Below are 24,454 nucleotides of genomic sequence, written 5' to 3' on the forward strand. Positions count from 1 at the left end.
TATTTTGAGTTAGTTTCTGCATAAAAATGCGTTTTGATTACATTTCTAGCGAGAAATATATATTTTACTTTCATAATATTCACTCAGTGAATGTACATAATCATTCACTTGCTCGTTGTTGTGTTGTATCTTCAGATCTTACACCAACGCGATTTAACCCGGAACCATAAATCAGCTCCCGAGCCGGCGGCTCTTCTCATCCCGAAAACATCGGATCAAATTTCTTAACAGGCGTTATTTGGATAAACTGAGCCCAGGTTGGGGATCTTAACGGTTACTTTTACGCCTGAAAAAATATTAAAACTTAATAAAGTGGCATATTAACAGCGCTACAGCAGAAATTAAAACAGTTTTTATCTCTGGGCTTCCTGATATGGTGTGACGTATGTGCAAATGTAACTACGCAGTCGCTTACGTACCCGAACGTAAACCACGCAGTGACGTAGCAAGTGGTGTCCCAATCCCTAGGGAACATTACAAGGGCCCTACTCATTTTTAGGGCTAGTGGTAGAAAGTAGGGTGAACATTGGGATTGGCTCTAAAAAGCAACGTTTTGGGGATTAAGTGGACGAGGGAGGCTTTTTGTTGTAATACCAACGATGGGAAAGCTGAAGTGATGGAACAGACAGCTGTAATGATATTATCATGTCAGTTACTATCCCACATACATGAGGACATGTATTGATACCCATTAAAGAAAGAAAACCATAAAAATGTATCACTGAAGTAACTTGAAACTGACAACGAAATAATAGATAATAAATTAACAAACATGGCTAACGAAAATCCGACATTGCTTTTGGATTGTGGTTAAACAGACTCTATTAAAAAGACTAAATCAATGGAACTGGCCGGGTAAAGGTGATGGGACACTCAATGTTTAAAATTTATACCACAACCCTTTGAGAGCATTCACTGCAATCAAGCCATTTCTGGGGCTCTCCATGAGCCTTCTGCCCCTGAGGACAGGTACTCTGCTTCACTCCTCATGAGCAAAGGTCTTCAGCCGTCTCAGATTTGACTACATGTTGGACCTTTTTTCACAGATATTTAATAGGATCTAGACCAGGGGTCGGCAACCCAAAATGTTGAAAGAGCCATATTGGATCAAAAACACAAAAAAAAAAAATATGTCTGGAGCCACAAAACATTAATTCTTGTATAAGCCTTAGATTATGCACTTCAAGAAAAAAGTCAAAATGTTGAGAAAAAGTCGAAGTTTCAAGAAAAAAAGTTGAAATGTTGAGATTAATGTTGAAGTACAATTTCGAGAAAAATGTCGAAATGTCGAGAAAAAAGTAAAAATGTTGAGAAAAAAGCCGAAATGTCGAGATTAATGTTGAAGTACAATTTCGAGAAAAATGTCGAAATGTCGAGAAAAATGTCGAAATGTCGAGAAAAACGTCGAAATGTCGAGAAAAAAGTAAAAATGTTGAGAAAAAAGCCGAAATGTCGAGATTAAAAAGGAAAGGAAAAAGGAAAAAAAGAAAAAAAGGGAAAATGAAGAAAAAAAGGAAAAAAAGAGAAAAAAGGAAAAAGAGGGAAAAAAAGAGAAAAAAGGAAAAAAGAAAAAAGGAAAAAAAGAAGAGAAAAAAAGAAGAAAAAAACTTCTCTGTCACTCCAAACCAAAGACTCTCGTTCATCTTGGAAGTAACTGGAAGTTACTCGTGTCATTTGTTGATGTTTTTTTCCAGGATTCTGATTGTCTAGCATGACTTTATCTTCTCGTTACACTGCCCCCTGCAGGTTTGGCTGCTCATAGCACCTTAACAGAGTATTTATGCTGGTTCGTGTAAACGAGGGTATTTTTAAAAACGTAGATGGGGAAATATCAGTTTTTGTAAATACTATGTGTAAACGTTGCCTTAAAGAAAGCTCCAGTTTTGTTTCATCTGTGCAAAAGACATTCTCCCTACGTTTGAACAAATTACAGTTTGGGCGTTTTTACGATTTTCTTTCAACAATGGAGTCCTCCTCAGTCGTTTACTTTGGTTAAAACCATGAAGGATGGTGTGATCTGACGCTGATTTTGTCACGTCTAGAGTGTAAGGTGTGGACCCAAACGCAGGAGAGCAGGAGGCGGGAGGCGGGAGTCGGCAAAAAACAGCATTTATTTAACAAAAGGCAAAAACAAAGCGCTGCTTGGCAGGATCAAAACAAACTAAAGGGATCAAAAAACTTGGAGGACAACCGTGGCAGGAAACATGGAGGGAAGACCAGTACAGACCGACAGGGAACAAGAGAATGACAAGACCAGATATACACAGGGGATAACAAGACATGACGAGACACAGGTTCAGACACAATCAGGGCAGATGGGACACAGGCGGGGAAACAGAAACTGAAAAGCTGGGGGGAATGTCAAACCTTGACAGATGTACCTTGACATTGGAGTTCTCCTTGAATCTCTTTGGAGGTTGTTTTGGGCTCTTAGTTTACTATTTGTATGAGTCATCTCTTCCCTCTTGCGTCCACATCCAGGCATGTTGTTTGCAGCCTTGTGGACCCTAAACTTCTGAATACATTTGCAACTGTAGTCAAAGGAACAGCTGGTTGGAGATGGTCTTAACATGCTTATCTATAGTTTTCTTGCAGGCCTCTTCAGACGACTCTCTCCTTCGTTTTCTCTGGTCCAAACAGCAGAATGATGACTGATTGACTCACCGTTTAATTATGCAGACTGACTGCAAGACTGACTGCTGATTCATTTTTCATAAATTACTGCATGTTTTATTATTACCTGTGTCAGTTTCCGGTTACCGATGTGGCTGATGTGTGACTGTGGGGTTTTGTCTCTTCAGTGGAGGGGTAGACACTAATTTGTTCATGTCTCTACAAGCTTGGAAAACCATGAGCGTCTCTATGGATCCATTCCTCTCGTTTTTGCTGCTTAGGTGTAAGAGACTAATGTGAATTTGAACTGCTCCAATCTTTTAATGTCTTCGCTCTGCTGAAATGACAGAAGTAACAGAATCAGAGCTTTCTGAGCAGAAAGCTGAGATAGTGTCAAATGTAAGCTATAACATAATAATTACAGGACTGTCTCAGAAAATTTGAATATTGTGATAAAGTCCTTTATTTTCTGTAACGCAATTACAAAAACTAAAATGTCATACATTCTGGATTCATTACAAATCAACTGAAATATCGCAAGCCTTTTATTATTTTAATATTGCTGATTATGGCTTACAGTTTAAGATTAAGATTCCCAGAATATTCTAATAGGATATTTGAGTTTTCTTAAACTGTAAACCATAATCAGCAATATTAAAATAATAAAAGGCTTGCAATATTTCAGTTGATTTGTAATGAATCCAGAATGTATGACATTTTTGTTTTTGTAATTGCATTACAGAAAATCACAATATTCTAATTTTCTGAGGCAGTCATCTTCATCTTCTCCCGCTTTATCCGTTCCCGGGTCGCGGGGGCAGCAGTCTCAGCAGAGATGCCCAGACTTCCCTCACCCCAGACACTTCCTCCAGCTCTTCCGGGGGGAGTCCGAGGCGTTCCCAGGCCAGCAGAGAGACATAGTCTCTCCAGCGTGTCCTGGGTCTTCCCCGGGGTCTCCTCCCGGTGGGACATGCCTGGAACACCTCCCTAGGGAGGCGTCCAGGAGGATCCGGTACAGATGCCCAAGCCACCTCAGCTGACTCCTCTCAATGTGAAGGAGCAGCGGCTCGACTCCGAGCTCCTCACCCTATCTCTAAGGGAGCGTCCAGCCACCCTGCGGAGGAAACTCATCCCGGTCGCTTGTATCCGCGATCTTGTCCTTTCGGTCACTACCCAAAGTTCATGACCATAGATGAGGGTAGGGGCGTAGATTGACCGGTAAATCGAGAGCTTCGCCTTTCGACTCAGCTCCCTCTTCACCACGACGGTCCAGTACATCGACCGCATTACTGCGAACGCTGCACCGATCCGTCTGTCAATCTCACACTCCATTGTTCCCTCACTCGTGAACAAGATCCCGAGATACTTGAACTCCTCCACCTGAGGCAGGACTTCCCCACCCACCCGGAGAAGGCATGCCACCCTTTTCCGGTCGAGAACCATGGCCTCGGTCTTGGAGGTGCTGATTCTCATCCCTGCCGCATCGCACTCGGCCGCAAACCGCCCCAGCACATGCTGAAGGTCCCGGTCTGATGAAGCCAACAGGACAACATCATCTGCAAAAAGCAGAGATGAAATCCTGAGGTCCCCAAACCGGATCCCCTCCGGCCCCTGGCTGCGCCTAGAAATCCTGTCCATAAAAATTATGAACAGGACCGGTGACAAAGGGCAGCCCTGCCGGAGTCCAACATGCACTGGGAACAAGTCTGACTTACTGCCGGCAATGCGAACCAGACTCCTGCTTCGATCATACAGAGACCGGACAGCCCTTAGTAGAGGGCCCCGGACTCCATACTCACTCAGCACCCCCCACAGAATGGCACGAGGGACACGGTCAAATGCCTTCTCCAGATCCACAAAACACATGTAGACTGGTTGGGCAAATTCCCATGAACCCTCGAGCACCCTGCGGAGGGTATAGAGCTGGTCCAGTGTTCCACGACCGGGACGAAAACCGCATTGTTCCTCCTGAATCCGAGGTTCGACTATCGGCCGTATTCTCCTCTCCAGTACCCTGGCGTAGACTTTCCCCGGGAGGCTGAGAAGTGTGATCCCCCTGTAGTTGGAACACACTCTCCGGTCCCCCTTTTTAAACAGAGGGACCACCACCCCGGTTTGCCACCCCAGCGGTACTGTCCCCTTCCTCCATGCGATGTCGCAGAGGCGTGTCAACCAAGACAGCCCTACGACATCCAGAGACTTGAGGTACTCAGGGCGAATCTCAGCCACCCCCGGTGCCCGGCCACCGAGGAGCTTATGAACCACCTCGGTGACCTCGGCTTGGGTGATGGATGAGCACGCCTCCGAGCCCCAACCCTCTGCTTCCTCAGTGGAAGGCATGTCAGTCGGGTTAAGGAGATCCTCAAAGTATTCCTTCCACCGTCCGACAATGTCCCCAGTCGAGGTCAACAGCTCCCAACCAGCACCATAAACGGTGCCTGCAGAGTACTGCTTCCCCCTTCTGAGGCGCCGAACGGTCCTCCAGAATTTCCTCGAGGCCGACCGAAAGTCCTCCTCCATGGCCTCCCCGAACTCCTCCCAGACCCGAGTTTTTGCCTCCAGGACCGCCCGAGCCGCGGCCCGCTTGGCCTGCCGGTACCTATCTACTGCGTCTGAGACAGTCCTGTACATGAATTAAAATCTAGATTCAATTTTGAAATAGTACAAATATGTTTCAATAAAGTTGAGAAAGGGGGAACAAAAGATTGGAAAGGCCCAGCAACTACTTCAACAACATGGTCGGAGGAAAGAAGAATAACAGTCTTTTTTGAAAATAAATGATGAGAAGGAAGTCACTGCTAGCGGGGGACAAGACTTAAAAACATTATTGAGCAGTGAAAAATAACTGCCTGGGCTCAAGGTTTGTTGGTAACATCGAAGAAATACACATATTTAGACAAAATCCAGACAGAATGGCACTTGGTGCCTTGTTGCAAAAAAAAAAGAAAAGACAAAAAGATGTCTTGTTGTCCAGCAAGACAAAAGTTAAAGTCGCTTTTGGTAGCCTGTTCTTTTTTTAAAACATTCTACACAGATTACACTCAAATTACAACATCGTGGCTGGAAGTGAATGAGTCATAACGCTGAACCATCTGCACTGAGGCCACGGGTAAAACCTGGAACATTTCGAAATAAAAAATACAACAAAGGAGACTCGGAAGTGACAAGCAGCTGAAATCCTACATCAAGGGAGATTGGAGAAAAGAAATGTTCAAAAAACTACTATGTTCACGTGGTTTCCTAAGTTTTAAAGGAGGAGCTGATGCAACACAGTAGTAAGTCTGTCCCACTTTTTTTAACTTGTAAAAATGTTCTTTAAGAATCAGAATTTGCTTAATTGCTAGTAGTTTTTCTCCTCAAAGGATTTTTTTTAATATGATAGAATACAGCAATTTACAAATATTCCTATTAGCCACATATTTTTCAAAAAATGATTTCTCAGTTTTAACATTTTGGCGCTTTAGTTGCATCCTATGAAAAGTAAAAAAAAAAGTCAATAATCTTCTGAAAGTGAATTCCATAAAAGCCTAAACTTCTTCATCTGATTACTTTCAGCCTGAGCCGCCCAACACGACCGTCCTCGGCAGTCGGCCAGCTTTCTCACAAAGGGTTTAAGAAGTTCCCCACTGTTTATCATGAGACACAAAATATAACACAATCAAAGCAGCACAGCTGCAAAGCACCCCGGCAAAAAAGTGCCAAAACATAATTTATTCAAGCCACCTGCTTACACTAAAATTTTATAGACTAAATTGATTGTGGGCATACGCTAGCAATGTTTCCGTGAGCCAACGCTGCATCCAGGAGCAGATGCAAAGCTATTTTTGCCTGAAAACACAAAACCTGGTCATTAAAATCATGAAAAAAGACAATCATAATGATCAAAGTGTTGCTGTCAGCATTATGTGTCTTAAGACAAACTACTTTCTTCTTAGTTTTGTCATGATTTTGCAGAAACAATGTACAGTAGAACGAGGCTGTCGTGTCGTTAGCAAATCTCAGGTTGGCAGGTAGATATATAAATATATAAATAACATTCTACCCTCGAATAAAACTGTTAATTAAAACTCCTTTTTTACGCTTGCCAAGTCTCAACGTGTCTGTAAGATCATCTCACTCAGCATGCACTGGGAACAAGAACAAATTAAATCTGCAAGCAGCGATTAACGGGCCCTCGCACCCTTGTGCACGTTCAGGCTGCAGTTGAAGCTTGTATGACTTGCTTGTAGATTCTTCAGGCCTGGACATTTAGTGGATGAAACCACCCACGACTCTCTATGTGAAACCATTCAAAAGTTATGGCAGAAAGTAGGAACTATTGAATATGGACCAATCAGATGAAGGGGGGGCACGCTTTTTGGTGTCTATCGTCGCCACGGTAACGCTTTTGACTGAGAAAAGTAATGCGCATCGTCGCAGGATGGAGACGCACATTTTGATGTATAACACACCTGGGTGCACGTTACGGTTCGGGCTGTATTAACTGCCGAAGAAATGGCATAAATTGCGCCAAAATTACACGCTTAATTCAAAATGGCCGACTTCCTGTTCGGTTTCGGCCATGGCACCAAGAGACTTTTCTTTAAGTTGTGCCATGATACAGGTGTGTACCTATTTTCGTGCATGTACGTCAAACCGTATTGTGGGGCTTGAGGCACAAAGTTTTCTAGGAGGCGCTGTTGAGTCATTAGGCCATGCCCATTAATGTAAACCATTAAATATGATATTTTTCAACAGGCCTGGCTTGGTGCAAAATTTGGTGACTTTTGGGGCACGTTTAGGGGGGCAAAAAGGCCCTCCTTTCGTCGGAAAAATAAATTCCTTCAGATACAATAGGGCCTTCGCACTGTAAGTGCTCAGGCCCTAAATACTAAAAGGAAAGTTCCAGATTTCATTCATAATATTGTTCACAATAAGTAGACGTGTTGGTTTTTGCATGATGTCAGGTCTGTGGTCGCTCAGGGGTCGACAGGAAATTATGTTGTGGAGAAAATCCCTTCTAAATAAAATATAACACTGCTCCTCCTCTTCCGCAGGTCAGTACTTTGCCAGTATAATGATCATCGTCGGGATGTCAGTCATCGCCACCGTGGTGGTTCTGCAGTATCATCACCACGATCCCAATGGAGGAAACATGCCAAAATGGGTGAGGCTGCGCTTACACGGCTCCTCCTGACCCCAGGAACACGACAAAACATTCACATTATGCTACTCGCTTTTCTAAAGTGAAAGTTGGGTCTTCTGGTTTCCGTTAAAAATAAATGTCTTTTGTTAAACTCCCTCCCACGGTCGTAGATGTCACCCACTCTGCCGTTTTCTATAACCCTTTTCCCGTTCGTTAGTGCAGTGTATACTCTTCTAGCAGTTTCTCCCTTTATTCTCCGACTTGCTCGACTGTGACTCATCTGGCAGTGTCAGTCTGCCTCGGTGTGTTCATCAAATGCCTCAGCACCGACTTCAGCGGGAGTGCATTTCAAAGCACTCTGGATATGTGGGTGGATTCAGTTTGACTCTGTGCCTCTTTTTATTTTTCTCGCGCTCTGTTTAAGGCTTCAATGCTTCTTGTCTTCTAACAGTTTTTTTTTTCTTCTAATGTGCACCGAAAAGAGTGAACTGTGAAATAAAGCCATTTAATAATTTTCTGTCTAGTAACGAACCGCTGAAATATTGGATGGCACAGTTCACAACTGCACTGCAGTCATTCATACAGGATGTGTACGAGTTGCTTGCAAATGCTGCAATTTTTGGACACCGGACAAGGATGTCCTACCGATAAAAGGCCTGTTCATATCGTCCAGTGAGCAATTAACGCGCTAATTGATCAAGTTCAGATGAGGGCATTGGATAAAAAGCGTTCATAATTAAAGTCTGCTCAGAAACAACATCAGTGGTTGCAGCAACACAAGCGGACTTGTAAACATACTCTGCAGACTAATTGAGGAATCATCTGGACATTAGCTCTCATTAAATCTCAGAGGCCCATCTGGATGCTGCTGGACCCGTTTGCCCTTTCAGGGGACAGGCAGCCTTTTCCTTTTTTTTTTAAATTTGATGGGAGTTTACCATGCGTAAAGGGTAGAGGAGCCAAACATTTTTGAGGAGCCAAAAATTGTACTCAAGTAAAAGTACTGTTACTTCAGAATAATATGACTCAAGTAGAAGTAAAAAGTAGTCATCCAAATATTTACTTGACTAAAAGTAAAAAAGTACTTGGTGAAAAAACTACTCAAGTACTGAGTAACTGTTGAGTAACATCTAATTTATTTTTTTAACACAACCATTCAAACAAAAGTACAAAATAATCATCTTCAGGCAAATTAAATCAATAAAATAATAAAATAAAAATTAATAAAAAATAGCTTAAATTAAAATAATCTTAAAGTAAATTCAAGTACTTTAATAAATAATAAAATAAATAAAATAACAAATTAATGAATTTAATTAAGCACAAGTAGCACAAAATGTCAAGCCTTTGTACTTTTCTTTTTTAACCAGCAGAACTAGAACAAACATGAACTCATAGAAACTGTGTGTGTGTTTGAGTCTGTGTAAATGTGACAAATCATGCAAAAACAAACATTTTCCCCAAAGAATCACTCAGTGATGTCATGAGATTGACGCGTACGTGGATAAAAGGGATAAAAGAAAAGTAACAGCTCAACGTAGCCTAATGTAGCGGAGGAAGAGGAACAGTTTCTTCTTCACAAATCTACTCAAGTAAAAGTAAAAAGTATAGTGATTCAAAACTACTCCTAAAAGTACTACATTTCCCAAAACGTACTCAAGTAAATGTAACGGAGTAAATGTAACTCGTTACTACCACCTCTGTGTAGAGGTGAGAGTAAAGGGAGCAAAGAGAGGAAACAAAGAGCAGAAAGGTGTGAAGCATTTTTTTGCTGTCTTTATATGAAGCCTTAGTAGCAAGTTCATTACAATCATGAAATCGTAATCTGACAGTTTATATTAGAAAATCCACGGCGTGGATTTATTGCTGCCTTTGTAAGCAACTTCACTTTAGGGAATCGCGTTAAAGCAGAAAATCTTCTGTGCCTCAGGCACTTTATCCAGGCATCCCCGGTGAAGGTTTTAACTCTTGCTCAAGTGCAGTTGCAGTGTAAAATAAAACTCAAGGTTGGAAACAGATTCATCATTCCTGAGCAGAATCAAAAGCTAGAAGACTGGTGGTGTGTTATGTTGGTCGAGAGCTAATGATCTTAACACTTCGTGACTGTTTTACAGTTTTCTTTAGTATTACGTTCAGTACTGGAGATGAGGGAGGATGAGGGGGGATGAGGGGGGATGGCATCCCCCCCTGAAATAAAAACGGTCCAAATCATCCCCCCTGTAAAACTGCCATCCCCCTTTCCATCCCTTATGTCATTTCATCAATGAATGTGGTTTTACTGCTATTTCAACATTTAGAGTCATCACCAGAAAAATAACACCAGAAAAATAACTTATTTGACAATTTTCACCTGTTTCAAGTAAATTTTCACTTGAAATAAGTAGAAAAATCTTCCAGTGGGACAAGATTTATCTTTTCATTACAAGCAAAAAATCTTGTTCCACTGGCAGATTTTTCGGTAACCCTTTCTTTTACAGTACAGTAATAACCAGGTAATACCATGGTAATTACACTGTAATTACCTAGTAGTACCTTTTATTTACAAGGTAATTACATGGTAACTACTGGGTAATTTACCCACTAAGTACTAGGTAATTATTTCTAATTGCGGGGTAAAGGGGAGGTAATTATCAGACGTTTTGCCAATTGTTCAAATCTTTATAATTATAATCTACAATTACCAGGTAATATTATGGAAACAACACACGCTTTCTTTTACAGTCCAGTTTCACTTTAATTACTGAGTAAAAGCCAGGTAAACATTTCTGTACTTATTGGGTAAATACTTAGGAAATAGAATTACTGGGCAAATAACTACAAGGTAAGTACCTGTCAATTACCAGGTAAAACATGGTAACTATCAGGTTAATTACAAGGTCAACAGAGTCATTTACACCCTCGGGGGTACATGCACCAATCCATTGATAATACATAAATCAATAATGAATGGGTGAATACCTGGTAGTTATCCATGAAATGTATAGTAAATACAAGGTAACTACATGGTCATTCAAGTGTAATTAGCTGGTAACTACCTCAAATATAGGTTATAATTCCCTGGTAGTTTGCAGAAAAATACTTAGTAATTACCTGGTACTTACTTAGAAATACTTCATGTAATTTCAGAGTAATTACATGGTAAATTGACTAGTAGTTACCGATATTAACTTAGTAAATACCTGTAATTTCCCTCATAGTTCCCATCTAATGTCTTTGTAATTACCTAGTAATGTTTAGTTTAAACAACCAGGTATTTACCATGTAATTACATGGTAAATACACATAATTACATGGTACAAGAAAATACGTAATAATTACCTAGTACTTACTGGGTAAATTACCCAGTAGTTACCATGTAATTACCTTGTAAATACAAGGTACTACTAGGTAATTACAGTGTAATTGCCATGGTATTACCTGGTTATTACTGTACTGTAAAAGAAAGGGTTACCGATTTTTCTACATATTTCAAGTGAAAATCTACTTGAAACAGGTGAAAATTGTTGTTTTTTCCAGTGATGAGTTATGTTTTAAAGGAGCATGAGGCTCCTTTTAAGAAATGAGACTCTCTAGCGCCACCCTTCACCACGACGGCCGTCGGGGGTACTGCAGCCAACAGTGAAGCCGGCACGGGAGAACGGGGAGAACGTGCATGCAGCGTCATGTGACGTCACATCCGCAGGACAGCGCGGGAAATTCGGCCCCACAATTGCAGCACATTTTGCAGCACACAGCCTGTTCAAGGCAAAGGAGAGATACACTAGGCTAGAGGAATCATTCTTTTGGGTTTGGAACGCTTCATCTGACATTATTACTAGAAAACTTGAAACATGTACACATTTTTTTCATAAATCCTGCCTCAATCCTGCCTCATGCTCCTTTAACATCGTCTTGATTAATAAATCCGATTTAGATTTAAAATCGATTAATGGCACAGCCCTAATTGGAATAAAACATCCATATAGTACACAAAGAAGGCGCCGTACATATGAGCAAAACATGTCCACAACCTGTGTAAAGACAGGTCTGAAAAAGAAAAAAACACTACACAATATGAAACCAAAATCAAAAGGAAAGAACATGACAAGCCGACAAAGGACGGCATATAATTAAAATAGGCTACAGTAGCCATGACCACAAGGTGAAGGCTGCATAGCAAGCAAGACTGTACCGATGACAGGGAAGCAGTATACGTACCGGTATACAAATTTTTTTCATAAATCCTGCCTCAATCCGGCCTTAAGCTAAGTGTAATGAGTTTTTTTTTTTTACTAAAATGAGACATTTTAACTAGAAATAAGACAAATATTCTTGTTAAGATTGTGAGTTTTTGCAGTGATCCATGTTACTTATCCTGTGAAGGACAGAGTCATATTGATAAGTTCAGAAAAGTGTTTTTTATTGTTGTGTTTTGATGTATTAGATGTAAGCCCAGTGGATATTTAAAGCTTACAGAAGGCTGCATTTAACTGCTGCTATGTCATTCCTGCAGTATTTCTGCAGGTGTTTTGGTCACTGCTATTATTTGTAATACATTATATTATTTGTAATCAACACAAATTATCTGTCCCCATATGATAAAATCCACCATCCCCCCTGAATTCTTGTTACAACTCGATTACTGATTCTGTTTCCTCCCTGTCCCCAGGTGCAGCTGGTGCTGCTGCAGTGGGTCGCTTGGTTCTTGCGAATGAAGCGTCCGGGGGAGAGCGACGACCCGGAGCGGCCGCCCTGCGCCCCCCACCTGCGTCGCTGCTCCTCGGGCTCGCAGAGCGGGAGCATCCCCAACCCCCCGGACCCCGGCCTGCACCTGCTGCACCCGCAGAACCTGGGGCCCCTCCAGACGGGGCCCCTGCACGCCGGGCACCCCCACCTGCACGGCCAGGCCTCCACCAACAACAATGGGAACCTCCTCTACATGGGATTCCAGAGCATTGAGGAGTCGTCGGTGCTGTCAGAGCCCGTCCAGAGGAACAACCTGACCCCGGGACCTCCGCGGGGGGCGGGGAGCCCTCCCCCCCACCTGCCCTCGCAGTTCTGCGCCTCCCCGCCGCCTCCCATGGACACCGTAGGCTGTCCCAGCACCGTTTCTAGCGGCGGGGGGTTCGGAGGGGGACCTGGAGGCCTGGGCGGGTGCTCCACCGCAGGGATGGGCGACCCCCAGCTGCAGGCCATCCTGGAGGAGGTGCGCTACATGGCGGATCGTTTCCGGGAGCAGGATGAGACCGAAAGCGCCGCCGACCAGTGGAAATTCGCCGGCGCCGTCATCGACCGCCTTTGTCTGGTGGCGTTTAGCGTGTTTAACATCATCTGCACCATCTCAATCCTCATGTCCGCCCCCAACTTTGTGGAAGCTATTTCAAAGGACTTTGTTTGAATGCAAAGGACAGAGTAAAGTGGAGGAGGTGACGCATGAAGGAACATTTGGAGGGAGTTATATATAAAATAAAGGATGGAATGGGGCCCCAACCCCAAGGAAACACAATTTCCAGCTAACTGCAGGCTCTGTGATTTGTGATTGCAGGGACCTGGAAAAAAAAACAAAAGAAAACCAAAAAAAAAGGAATGGTTTTCCTTGCGACACATTGTGTTTTGTAACTGAAATGAAAAGAAAACAGAGGAAGGAGGGAATACTGAGCGAAGTTAAAATGTATTTAGGGTGCACAGGGTGCTTTATCAGATTCTTGACAAAGTGAAATTGATTTTTGTGGCTAAAAACAAAGACTTTCCTCAAAATTATAGGCAAGGATGAGTCAGTCGTGACGGGGTACAGAAACAGAGGGATCAGTCCAACAGCCGGGAGTCAGAATGAGGCTGAACCGAGGGAGAGACTGAGAGCACAAGAGGAGAAAAAGAGACAGTCAGATGGACAGGGACAGATAAAGGAGACGGATTTGTGACAGTTTTATTTTCTCATGGAGGTAAGTTTGCCTTCCACTCCCACGTGTGGAGAAAATACTGCATCATTCAAAGTGATGGGAGGACAATGGAAAGAGAAAATAGAGCTTTAAAAGGACTCAAAAAAAAAACCCCAGACCAGAAGGATCTGGCGCTTCATCTTCATCGAAAAGTGGACCAAACCGTAGGAATGCAATAGCACATATGGAACAGAGGAGAATCTCATATTCAATCACCTCCAACTAATGACCGTCAAACTGAAAGACCTTGGATAATCTTCAAGATTAATAAGCTTTAAAAAGATTAAGTCCCCTTTCCTGCTTGTGAGTCCCTTTAAATTTCCATGGCCTTATCTTTATGAGAGCATAACTAATCAGCAAAGATCAGAAGCTCCCGGCATCCCGGCATCAGCAGCAGCCGGCACCGAGCGCTGCTGATCCTGAACGGTGAAAGCTAAATTCTCCCGTCGTCAACAATGCAGCGGCCGGGCGGCCACCGCGCCGCAGGCCGATGAAAATTCATGGAGTCTTTTACCTAAGTGTATCTGGCAGGTCATAATGGACTCACGGAACTCATCGAATTTCATATTAAAGGTTTAATAACCCAGATGGGAGGTCAGGACTTTAAAAAGAACATAGGAGGCAGAAGAAAAGGAGGAGAAATTATTCAAAAATCCCAAAACTGACATGGAGAAGCATCATCCCATTAAATTTCTCTCAGATCCCTTAAGTGGTTTATAGCTTCACGAGTGAACTCCATAGAAGGGCTATGACTTTAATTCAGATATATTTTCATGACTTTGACTCAGAAGCTGCATAAAGGTAATTGGAGGGCTCGTATTTACACGACGACCTTTGGTGAGGTCATCTACGGAAAATCAGGAACAAAGACACAAAATGTATCAGGCAGCAAAATATAACGTGCATCTTTGTTAGCGGTTTGAGGTACGCTGAATGCAAGTTTAGCTTAGGCTTAAAGCAGCACTATGTAACTTTCCAGCTTAATCTAATATTTCATCATCATCATCATTGTGATGGAACATCAACTTCCAACAGGTTTAATGAACCTCTGTCATGGTCTGAGGGGTCTGTATCTCCTTCACTGGCACTATGTAACTTTGAGGAGCATGGTAGGAACCCTGCCACACTAAAAAACTACACATTTTAACGGCTTTGCGGCTTTACGGCATACGTCACTTCCCCCTCCTTCCCCATTCGTAGTCCAGACCAAAGCTGGGCGGGGCGTGGAGCGCAGAGCTCAGCAGAAGCTGGTGTCATGGCCGACGCAGCGGAAAAACCCAAGAAAATAAAAGTTTTATCGGAGGAGGCGAAAAAAGAAAGAGTAGAGTAGCCAGCTAAATGCCCGGACAAGAATAAACATCGGCCTGGCGTTCACTCGTTTTGGGTTTTGGTAATTCTAAAATTACTGACAATATCAACAACAGACACATAGAATAATAATAGTGATCATAAAATTGTGTAATTGCAATGAGGAAGCTTTATAAAATAATAATACAATTGAATAGAATTGCAGCACTAGAGGAAAGAATGCAATGCAAAGAAAATGTATAGAACATTTCTACTATTTTTCCTGAGAACTGTAAAATTGTGCAGGGCTGATCTGCAAAACATTCAGTTATTCACAGATTATAAAGTATTTTTTTTATTTTTTTTAGTAAGTATGTTGGACTAGCGTATGAGTTTGTAGTTTGGGGCACATTATCTGTCTGAAACAGGACAGGGGGGCGGGGGAGACTTCACTAATAAAACCAAGTTGAACTTATCGTCATATTATATTTTTTATCCAAAAATAGATACATTACCTCTTCACTATCCATCCTGCAAACGACCGCCGAAAACAGAAAAGTAGTTTTGAAAATCCGTCTCGTCTTATTTCATTCACTATCAAAACAAATGCAGCGACGGGGACAGGAGTTTTCCGGCAGTACGCGCTGGTGCTCATGGGAAACGTAGTTCTTTCTGGTAAATTACTACCGCTTTTGTCCAAAGGAGCCGCCAAACTCAACAAAAGCTGAAAGTTACATAGTGCTGCTTTAATACGCAGACACGTTTAACAAGTTGCGTCTATTTTCAAAAGCAGGCTATCCAAACTTACAAAAGTTGAAATCTTAAATGTTCAAATGCACCTTCGATGACTTAACTTAAGCAGACATGCATAAATATATATAACTTCATATATCTTCCAGTAAAGGATGCATTGAAAATAGAGCGTCTTCATATCAGATGTGGAATCTCTGCACTAAGTGGTGAATATAACGTGTTCCCAGAGGGAAATAGACATGTTTCAATACAAATGATCCTCCAATTCATTGTTGTTTCAAAGATACAAAAGTCGTATAGGTTGGAAATTCCAATTTAACGCTTGTGAGAGTGTTAATGAGGCAGCAGAGCAGACTAACCCAATGAAAGCAGTGAGAAGCACCAGGGGACTCGCGAGTGAAGCTTCACTGACTCTGTGACATCTGCAACTTCACTATTGGTTTCCGTGCAGATTTGAAGGTGCTGCACATACACACATAATAAATATGCACATGAATGACACAGGAAGTACAGGACAGGATTTTTCTGCCTTTCTGAAAAAATTCACAGTTGTAGCATTTTTTTGTCATCGACATCCAGCATTCAACAAAAATGGATCTCCCCGTAAAATGACCTGCATGATTTCTGAAACTCAGTGGATCTTTAATTTTACTCTGTATTTTGTCGTCTTCTCCTTCTTTTGTCTGCCTTCTATTCCTGAAGGCGTCGGTGTCACAGCCTCCCATCTTGCGGAGTACGCTCCGTTGTACTTTATAGATTTTTTGTTTTCATCTGCACTTTTCTGAAAGGCTTGCATTTTTGTCTTTCCTTTTGAAAATATCTCAATGTTTTATTGGATTCAGCTTCTACAAGTTTGTAGGTCATATTTTTCACCCTTTTTCTTTCTTTTCTTATGAAGCCAAGGTTGGAAACAGAGCGGCTCATCTGCTGGTTTTTGTTCTTCCCTTTGGTGAACTGCAGCTGTTCGTATGTCATCATCCCATCATTTCTGAACATTTCACTCCTGTGCCTCGGTGTCAGGGCTGTGCTTTCACTGTTGGCAGCCTCGGCCAGGCTGGCAACAGTGCTGGATCCAATCTGAACTGGAAAAAAAAAGCATCTTGTATTTATCTGTTCTGAAAAGGCTCTTCCACTCTCATCTGGTGTCTTTCCAAGTTCTTCAACAAATATTTGTCCTACAGTTTTGTGCTGCAGAGCAGGCAATGATCCTGTTTCCATTCCTTTCACCGTTTGTGGCATCAGTTTTTAAAAAGTGGCCCGTGCTTCGCCAATAAGATTCACAATAGCTGATTTCTGTTGCAGCTGAGCTTCCACTGGTCTTTAGACGGACGTCAGGCTGTGTTGTTTTCTCTCTTTGTGAAGACGCACAATTGCTTTTTAAGTTCCTCTTGTCTTTATGGCACCGTGCTGCAGACGTGCAGACAGGTTAGGCCCTGACACGCCAAGCCGACTTTCGGCCGCCGGGCCGTCGATGAGCGTTGGTGCGTCTGTCGGCCTAGTTTCCCCGGTGTGTCCTGCACGTCGCCACAGGTCGGCCGCCCGTCGGCAGCTTTTCAGCCGATTCGACATGTCGAATCGGCGTCGGCGGTCGGTCAAACAGCTCACTCTGTGATTGGCTGTTCCCAGAATTTCCCAGAATGCTTTTCGTCGTCATTTGCGGACTGAATAAAAAAAAAAAACATGGCGGACATTTCTTATTTTTTAGTGAATAAAATCAATATTTTGAGTTAGTTTCTGCATAAAAATGCGTTTTGATTACATTTCTAGCGAGAAATATATATTTTACTATCATAATATTCACTCAGTGAATGTACATAATCACTCGTTTGCCCGTTGTTGCGAAGTCTTTTTCAGATCTCGCCAGAATAAAGGCGGATTTATGGTTCTGCGTTACACCAACGCAGAGCCTACGGCGTAGGTTACGCGGCGACGCGCGCCGTACCCCGTACCCTACGCCGTAGGCTCTGAGCCGATTTAACGCGGAACCATAAATCAGCTTCGGAGCCGGCAGACAGAAATCCCGACATTTTTAGAGCAAATTTCTTAACAGGCGTAGCTACAACTGTTAGATTTCATCTATTAAACCAACATTTATTTTCCTAAATGATTTATTTCAGCCAGAGGTAATTCTCCACAGAGCTGCAGGTTTCTCCCCGGGACGATGGCAGGTTGACCTGGCGATCTGAGCTGCTGCTGCTGCTGCGCCCCCGGCGGCTCTTCTCCGAAAACATTGCAGCAAATGAAACGCAGACTGTGCAGAACGTACGTGCTAGTCGGCCCTTGGGTGTCGTCTTTGCGGTGTGTCTAGTGCTTCTTTTTTGAGCCCAACCCAGCCCGACACAGGCGACGCGAGGCCACACAGCAGTCGGCCGACAGCGGGCGACGTCGGGTTGGTGTGTCCTTAAAACCCAGACAAGTTTTAGTTTGCACAGGTATAATCATCATCAAGTGATTCAGGTTGTCTAACGGAAGGTCGCCAGTGTGCTCAGATCTGCGTCAACTGATACTGATTGTGTTTCTTAAATGCTTGTTATTTATTGTTAATATGAAAAAGTTTCAGAGAATAACTGATGTAACAAAAACAACCCTTTAAGAGACCTGAGTTACTTCATTTTGTTGTTATGTTACCAAATCCCATTAAAGCAGAACATTTCACCTCATTGTATAAAGTAGGTAATATCTTAAAACAGCTGGGTACTGCACTTTTAGAGAACATTTGATCATGTTCGGCTGCAGATGAATTTACATTTTCTGCTCTTGCGAGTGTTTACAGCAGCAGGACGTCGTGTGCAGGACTTACTGTGAATAAATCTACGATGCCGATGTCCGTCGTAACGTGAGAACAAGACCAGTGCAATGTGTGGGCTGTTAATGTGTTTTTAATCATTTTATGACACAGAAGAAAAATAAATCTCTGGCTTTGGCTACACAGACTTTCATTATTTCCGACACACTTATTTTTAAGAAAATAATTCCTATTTTCTTTTACAAAAAGAAGAGAAAAGAAGTACAAATGTGTTGATGACTTTCTGACCAAACTATTTGTCTCTGGAGGAAGTTTGTTCTCTGACCCCGACCTGTTTCAGGAGGACGAGACCTCGTCTGCTTTCTTTCTCTTCTTTAACCCTTGTGCTGTCTTCAGGTCAAGGAAGGAGGAAGAGAAAAAGGAATGTAGGATATAAGAAGGAAGGATAGAAGGAAAGAAGGAAGGAAGGAAGGAAGGAAGGAAGGAAGGAAGGAAGGAAGGAAGGAAGGAAGGAAGGAAGGATAGAAGGAAGCAAAAGAAAGAGAAAGAAAGAAAGAAAGAAAGAAAGATGGAGGAAGGAAGGGAGGGAGAGAAAAGAAGGAAGGAAGGAAGGAAGGAAGGAAGGGAGAAAAGAAGGAAGTAAGGAAAGAAGGAAGGAAGGAAAGAAAGAAGGGAGAAAAGAAGGAAGGAAGGAAGGGAGAAAAGAAGGAAGGAAGGAAGGAAGTAAGGAAAGAAGGAAGGAAGGGAGAAAAGAAGGAAGGAAGGAAGGATAGAAGGAAGCAAAGGAAGAAAGAAAGAAAGAAAGAAAGAAAGAAAGGAAGGAAGAAAGAAAGAAAGAAAGAAAGAAAGAAAGAAAGAAAGAAAGAAGAAGAAAGAAAGAAAGAAAGAAAGAAAGAAAGAAAGAAAAAGAAAGAAAGAAAGAAAGAAAGGAAGGAAGGAAGGAAGGAAAGAAGAAGGGAGAAAAGAAGGAAGGAAGGAAGGAAGTAAGGAAAGAAGGAAGGAAGGAAGAATGGAAGGATAGATGGAGGAAGGAAGAAAGGAAAGAAGGAAGGAAGGAAGGATAGAAGGAAGCAAGAGAAAGAAGAAGAAAGAAGAAAGAAAGGATAAAGAAAGAAGAAAGAAGAAAGAAAGAAGAAAGGAAGAAAGAAAGAAAGAAAGAAAGAAAGAAAGAAAGAAAGAAAGAAAGAAAGAAGAAAGAAAGAAAGAAAGAAAGAAAGAAAGAAAGAAAGAAAGAAAGAAAGAAAGAAGAGAAAGAAAGAAGGGAGGAAGGAAGGAAGGGAGGAAAGAAGGAAGGAGAAAAGAAGAAGAAAGGAAGGATGGAAGGAAGCAAAGGAAGAAAGAAAGAAAGAAAGGAAGGAAGAAGGAAGGAAGGAAGGAAGGAAGGAAGGAAGGAAGGAAGGAAGAAGGAAGGAAGGAAGGAAGGAAGGAAGGAAGGAAGGAAGGAAGGAAGGAAGGAAGGAAGGAGAGAGCAGGAGGAAAGAAGGAACAGGAGAATTAGGTGATTTTGACCCAAAGACAGTACGAGTTAAACTCAATCCAAGCAGTGAAAAAGTGAAACTTCCTCCCACAGGAAACGCCGTTCTCACCTACTGAGAGAGAAACCACAAGGACTGCTTTGTTCTTCTTATTCTGCCAACTTTGCTAAGATTTAAGCAAAGGTGCAACACACACACACACACACACACACACACACACACACACACACACACACACACACACACACACACACACACACACACACACACACACACACACACACAGAAAAAAAGAGGAGCCAAAAATGACAGCGAGGGGAACAGAGGAGGAGAGAAAGTGCTGATGGGAGAGTGAGAGCTTAATTGATCACTTGTTCAGAAAGACGAGGAGGAGGGCTGGGGGAGGGGGTTAATGCAGGAAAGAGTGGCCTTCTGGGTAAATCATGGGATTTATGAGGGACAGTGGCAGGAGAGATGGGACCTCAGACGAGGGTAAATCAGTCACAGGCATCAATAAAAGGTCACCGCACTAAAACACATCACAAGGGAAAATATGTACAGCTGAAACGAGCAAAAATAATGTAAAGACGGGCCTGTATCTGGCCGTCGTCGGGGGGACTGGAGTCTGCGTGCGGGCTTCAGTGTGTCACTCAGTCAGTGTGTCAGATTGAGTTAAGAGTCATCGGTGTATTTATAGTCGAGCCTGCTCCTTATTCAGCCCGGCCAAGGCTCCCTGCTTGATGAGCTAACTCCACCGTGGAGAAATCTGCAGCGCCAGCAATCTGGCAGCACTCGGATTTACGGTGTTCACTCAGATGGAATAAAAGAAGAGAGTCTGAGTGTCTCCGTGGGGGAGATCAGTCTTGGGGTTTTCAAAATATATCCACAGTCTCAATCAGTTCTTTTTGTTGTTTTTTGTGCATTTTGTTTTTCTCGTCTCCCCCGACTCTCAGTTAATGAGACAACGCTGACCCGACGGCTTTTCTCCGGCACCAGATCTGACCGGATGGGTGATTCAGCTTGACCTTGCTTTGCAGACCCGTTCAGCTTCTACACAGCTACGACTGCAGGGATGAGCGTATGTAAACTACGGAGAAATATTCAGACGTGACAAAAACTGCATAGCCAGGAAAATGTTGATTACTTTCTGACCAAACTGTTTGTCTCTGGAGAAAGTTTGTTCTCTGACCCCGACCTGCTTCAGGAGGACGAGACCTCGTCTTCTTTCTTTCTTTCTTAAACTTAAACTTTATTTATTTATATAGCACCAAATCATACAGTATGGATGCAACTCATGGTGCTTTACACACAGAATAAAATAACAATCAGAGAACACAATTTAAAACATCCCATACGACCCCACCCCCCACCCCCCACGCATACATACACACTCACTCACGCTCATACACATGTGCACACACACACACACACACACACACACACACACACACACACACACACACACACACACACACACACACACACACACACACACACACACACACACACACACACACACACAGTAAGTGACTGGTGACATGGCTTAGCACTAACGATCCAGGTGAGGAAAACACTACCTATGGGTGGCCGTCCCCACCGAGAGGCTCCACCGGCCACGACCACAAGGAGCATCGCCACAGAGACCCCCCCAACCCGGACAGACCAGGACAGACCCCACACAGAAGGTGGAGTCCCACCCCCAGCTACCCAGGCCTGAGGGACCCCCATGACGACACCCCCATGGGCAGAGCAGACACACCTCCCAGTGTGGACGACCCCCCTGAGGAAACACTGGAGCTAAAAACTAAAAGATTAAAAGAAGTAAGAAATAAAATGCATAAAAGTGTAAAATTTTAGAGAAATGTATACAAAACTTAAGATGAATAACAAATAACATAAAATAGAATAAAAGTCATTAAAAATGGATTAAAGGTTTAAAGATAATAAAAGAGCTAAATAAATAAACATAATAACTAGATGAAAAGACTAGGTAAATGAGATCAGATAAAAGCCAAACTAAAAAGGTGTGTCTTGAGCCTCCTTATAAAAATATCAACGTTCTCACGTTTCTCTTCTTTAACCCTTGGGCTGTCTTCAGGTCAAGGAAGGAGGAAGAGAAGAAGGAAGGAAGGAAGGAAGGAAGGAAGGAAGGAAGGAAGGAAGGAAGGAAGGAAGGAAGGAAGGAAGGAAAGAAGGAAGGAAGGAAAGAAGGAAGGGAGAAAAGAAGGAAGGAAGGAAAGAAGGAAGGAAGGATAGAAGGAAGGAAGTATGGAAGGAAGGATATAAGGAAGGAAGGAAGGAAGGGAGAAAAGAAGGAAAGAAGGAAGGACGGAAGGAAGGATGTAAGGAAGGATAGAAGGAAGGATGGAAGGAAGGAAGGAAGAAAGAAAGGAAGGATAGAAGGAAGGAAGATGGAGGAAGGAAGGCAGGAAGGAAGGAAGAAGGGAAGAAGGGAGGAAGGGAGGAAAGAAGGAAGGAAGGAAAGAAGGAAGGAAGGAAGGAAGGAAGAGAGAAAAGAAGGATGGAAGGAGGAAGGGAGGAAGGAAGGGAGAAAAGAAGGAAGAAAAGAAGGAAGGGAGGGAGGAAAGAAGGAAGGAAGGAAGGAAGGAAGGAAAGAAGGAAGGAAGGAAAGATAGAAGGAAGGAAGAAAAAAAGAAAGGAAGGATGGAAGGAAGGAAGATCGAGGAAGGAAGGAAGGAAGGAAGGAAGGAAGGGAGAAAAGAAGGGAGGAAGGGAGGAAGGAAGGGAGAAAAGAAGGAAGAAAAGAAGGAAGGAAGGGAGGAAAGAAGGAAGGAAAGAAGGAAGGAAGGAAGGAAGGAAGGAAAGATGGAAGGAAGGAAGAGAGAAAAGAAGGATGGAAGGAGGAAGGGAGGAAGGAAGGGAGAAAAGAAGGAAGAAAAGAAGGAAGGAAGGGAGGAAGGAAAGAAGGAAGGAAGGAAGGAAAGAAGGAAGGAAGGAAGGAAGGAAAGATAGAAGGAAGGAAGGAAGAAAGAAAGAAAGGAAGGATGGAAGGAAGGAAGATCGAGGAAGGAAGGAAGGAAGGAAGGAAGGGAGAAAAGAAGGAAGGAAGGAGGAAGGGAGGAAGGAAGGAAGGAAGGAAAGATAGAAGGAAGGAAGAAAGAAAGAAAGGAAGGATGGAAGGAAGGAAGATCGAGGAAGGAAGGAAGGAAGGAAGGAAGGAAGGAAGGGAGAAAAGAAGGAAGGAAGGAGGAAGGAAGGGAGAAAAGAAGGAAGAAAATAAGGAAGGAAGGGAGGAAAGAAGGAAGGAAGGAAAGAAGGAAGGAAGGAAGGAAAGAAGGAAGGAAGGAAAGATAGAAGGAAGGAAGGAAGAAAGAAAGAAAGGAAGGAAGGAAGGATGGAAGGAAGGAAGATCGAGGAAGAAAAGAAGGAAGGAAGGAAGGAAGGAAGGAAGGAAGGAAGGAAGGAAGGAAGGGAGGAAGGGAGGAAGGGAGAAAAGAAGGAAGGAAGGGAGAAAAGAAGGAAATATTCAGACATGAAAAAAAAGAGAAAACTACATAGCCGGGAAAATATGTCACGATGGAATAATTTCCACCGTGGTAACAGCTTGAGAAAGCACCTGCGTGTGTGCACGCTGCACGCACACCTGTTCCCTCGGAGAATCCCTGGACGCTGCGCGGAGCCATCCCGGCATCCCAGAATCCTGCGGCTGAGGACGATCAATGCCTTTTAATTACCGAAGGCCCAGAGGACGGGTCGATAGCGGCGTGGAGAAGCGGGCGAGGGAGAAGCTCCAGACAGTGATTGATGCACGACCGCTCCCAGTGAGCCAACCAACAGATGTGTCGTTAGGCTCCATCGATCCTGCCAGGCCACATACACTCACTTTACAGACTGTGCTTTAACTAGCTCTGGCCGCTGCGGTCACAAGGTTAAGTGAAAACGAGGTGTCCGGCCCGGGGAACACAAACCCCCTCCTGACCCATAAGTCAGCGGTGAGGAGTCGCCCTGGATACGGGCCGGGCCGCCGCCCGGTACGCCGGGACTCAAAGCTGACGGAGTCCTAATCTCTTATCGACTCGTACGTGGATAAAATACACCAAAAAGCCAGTCGTCTCCACTCGTGGACTATCCATCAAACACACTTCTCCTCAGGGGTCCACAAGCGCCGGGAAAGCCATGAATACTCGTTCCTCAGAATCTCTTTTTTTTTCTTAATTCCAGGAAACTTGTCACTTCTGAAAAATGAAAGAAAAAAAGTCATCTATATTTCACTTTGATAAAAGCATCTCATAAAAGGATAAGAAGTTAAAGAGGTTAAAGCAGCAGATTCCTGAGACAGTTTGACTTGAAACAGGCTATGTGTCTATAAACATTTCTCTTCTGTTGGAATGTCATGTTAATGTTTCTCGCCTTAAGGAACTGATTTTCCAAAGATCACAAGCAAAATGATGACAGGATGACAAGACAATCAAGTCAGGGCCCCTGAGCTTCCTTTGTGGGGAGGTTTTAAATTAAAATACATCTAAATCCAAGATGAGACATCAGCTCAGTCATTCATTCACGCGTTAAACTTGCT

General features: G+C 43.1%; 1 protein-coding gene across 1 annotated transcript in view; it reads left to right on the plus strand.

Moving 5' to 3' along the window:
• chrna11 (cholinergic receptor, nicotinic, alpha 11) overlaps positions 1 to 14,976 on the plus strand; it is a 37,700-nt gene extending 22,724 nt beyond the window's left edge. Inside the window, exons 9-10 of the mRNA XM_061741775.1 lie at positions 7,650 to 7,759; positions 12,387 to 14,976. Coding sequence (XP_061597759.1) covers positions 7,650 to 7,759; positions 12,387 to 13,115 — 839 coding nt within the window. The 3' untranslated portion in view covers positions 13,116 to 14,976. The remainder of the gene's footprint in view (positions 1 to 7,649; positions 7,760 to 12,386) is intronic.
• The last annotated feature ends 9,478 nt before the right edge of the window (positions 14,977 to 24,454 follow it).

The sequence above is a fragment of the Cololabis saira genome, chromosome 15, assembly GCF_033807715.1.
Source record: "Cololabis saira isolate AMF1-May2022 chromosome 15, fColSai1.1, whole genome shotgun sequence".
Classification (NCBI taxonomy): domain Eukaryota; kingdom Metazoa; phylum Chordata; class Actinopteri; order Beloniformes; family Belonidae; genus Cololabis; species Cololabis saira.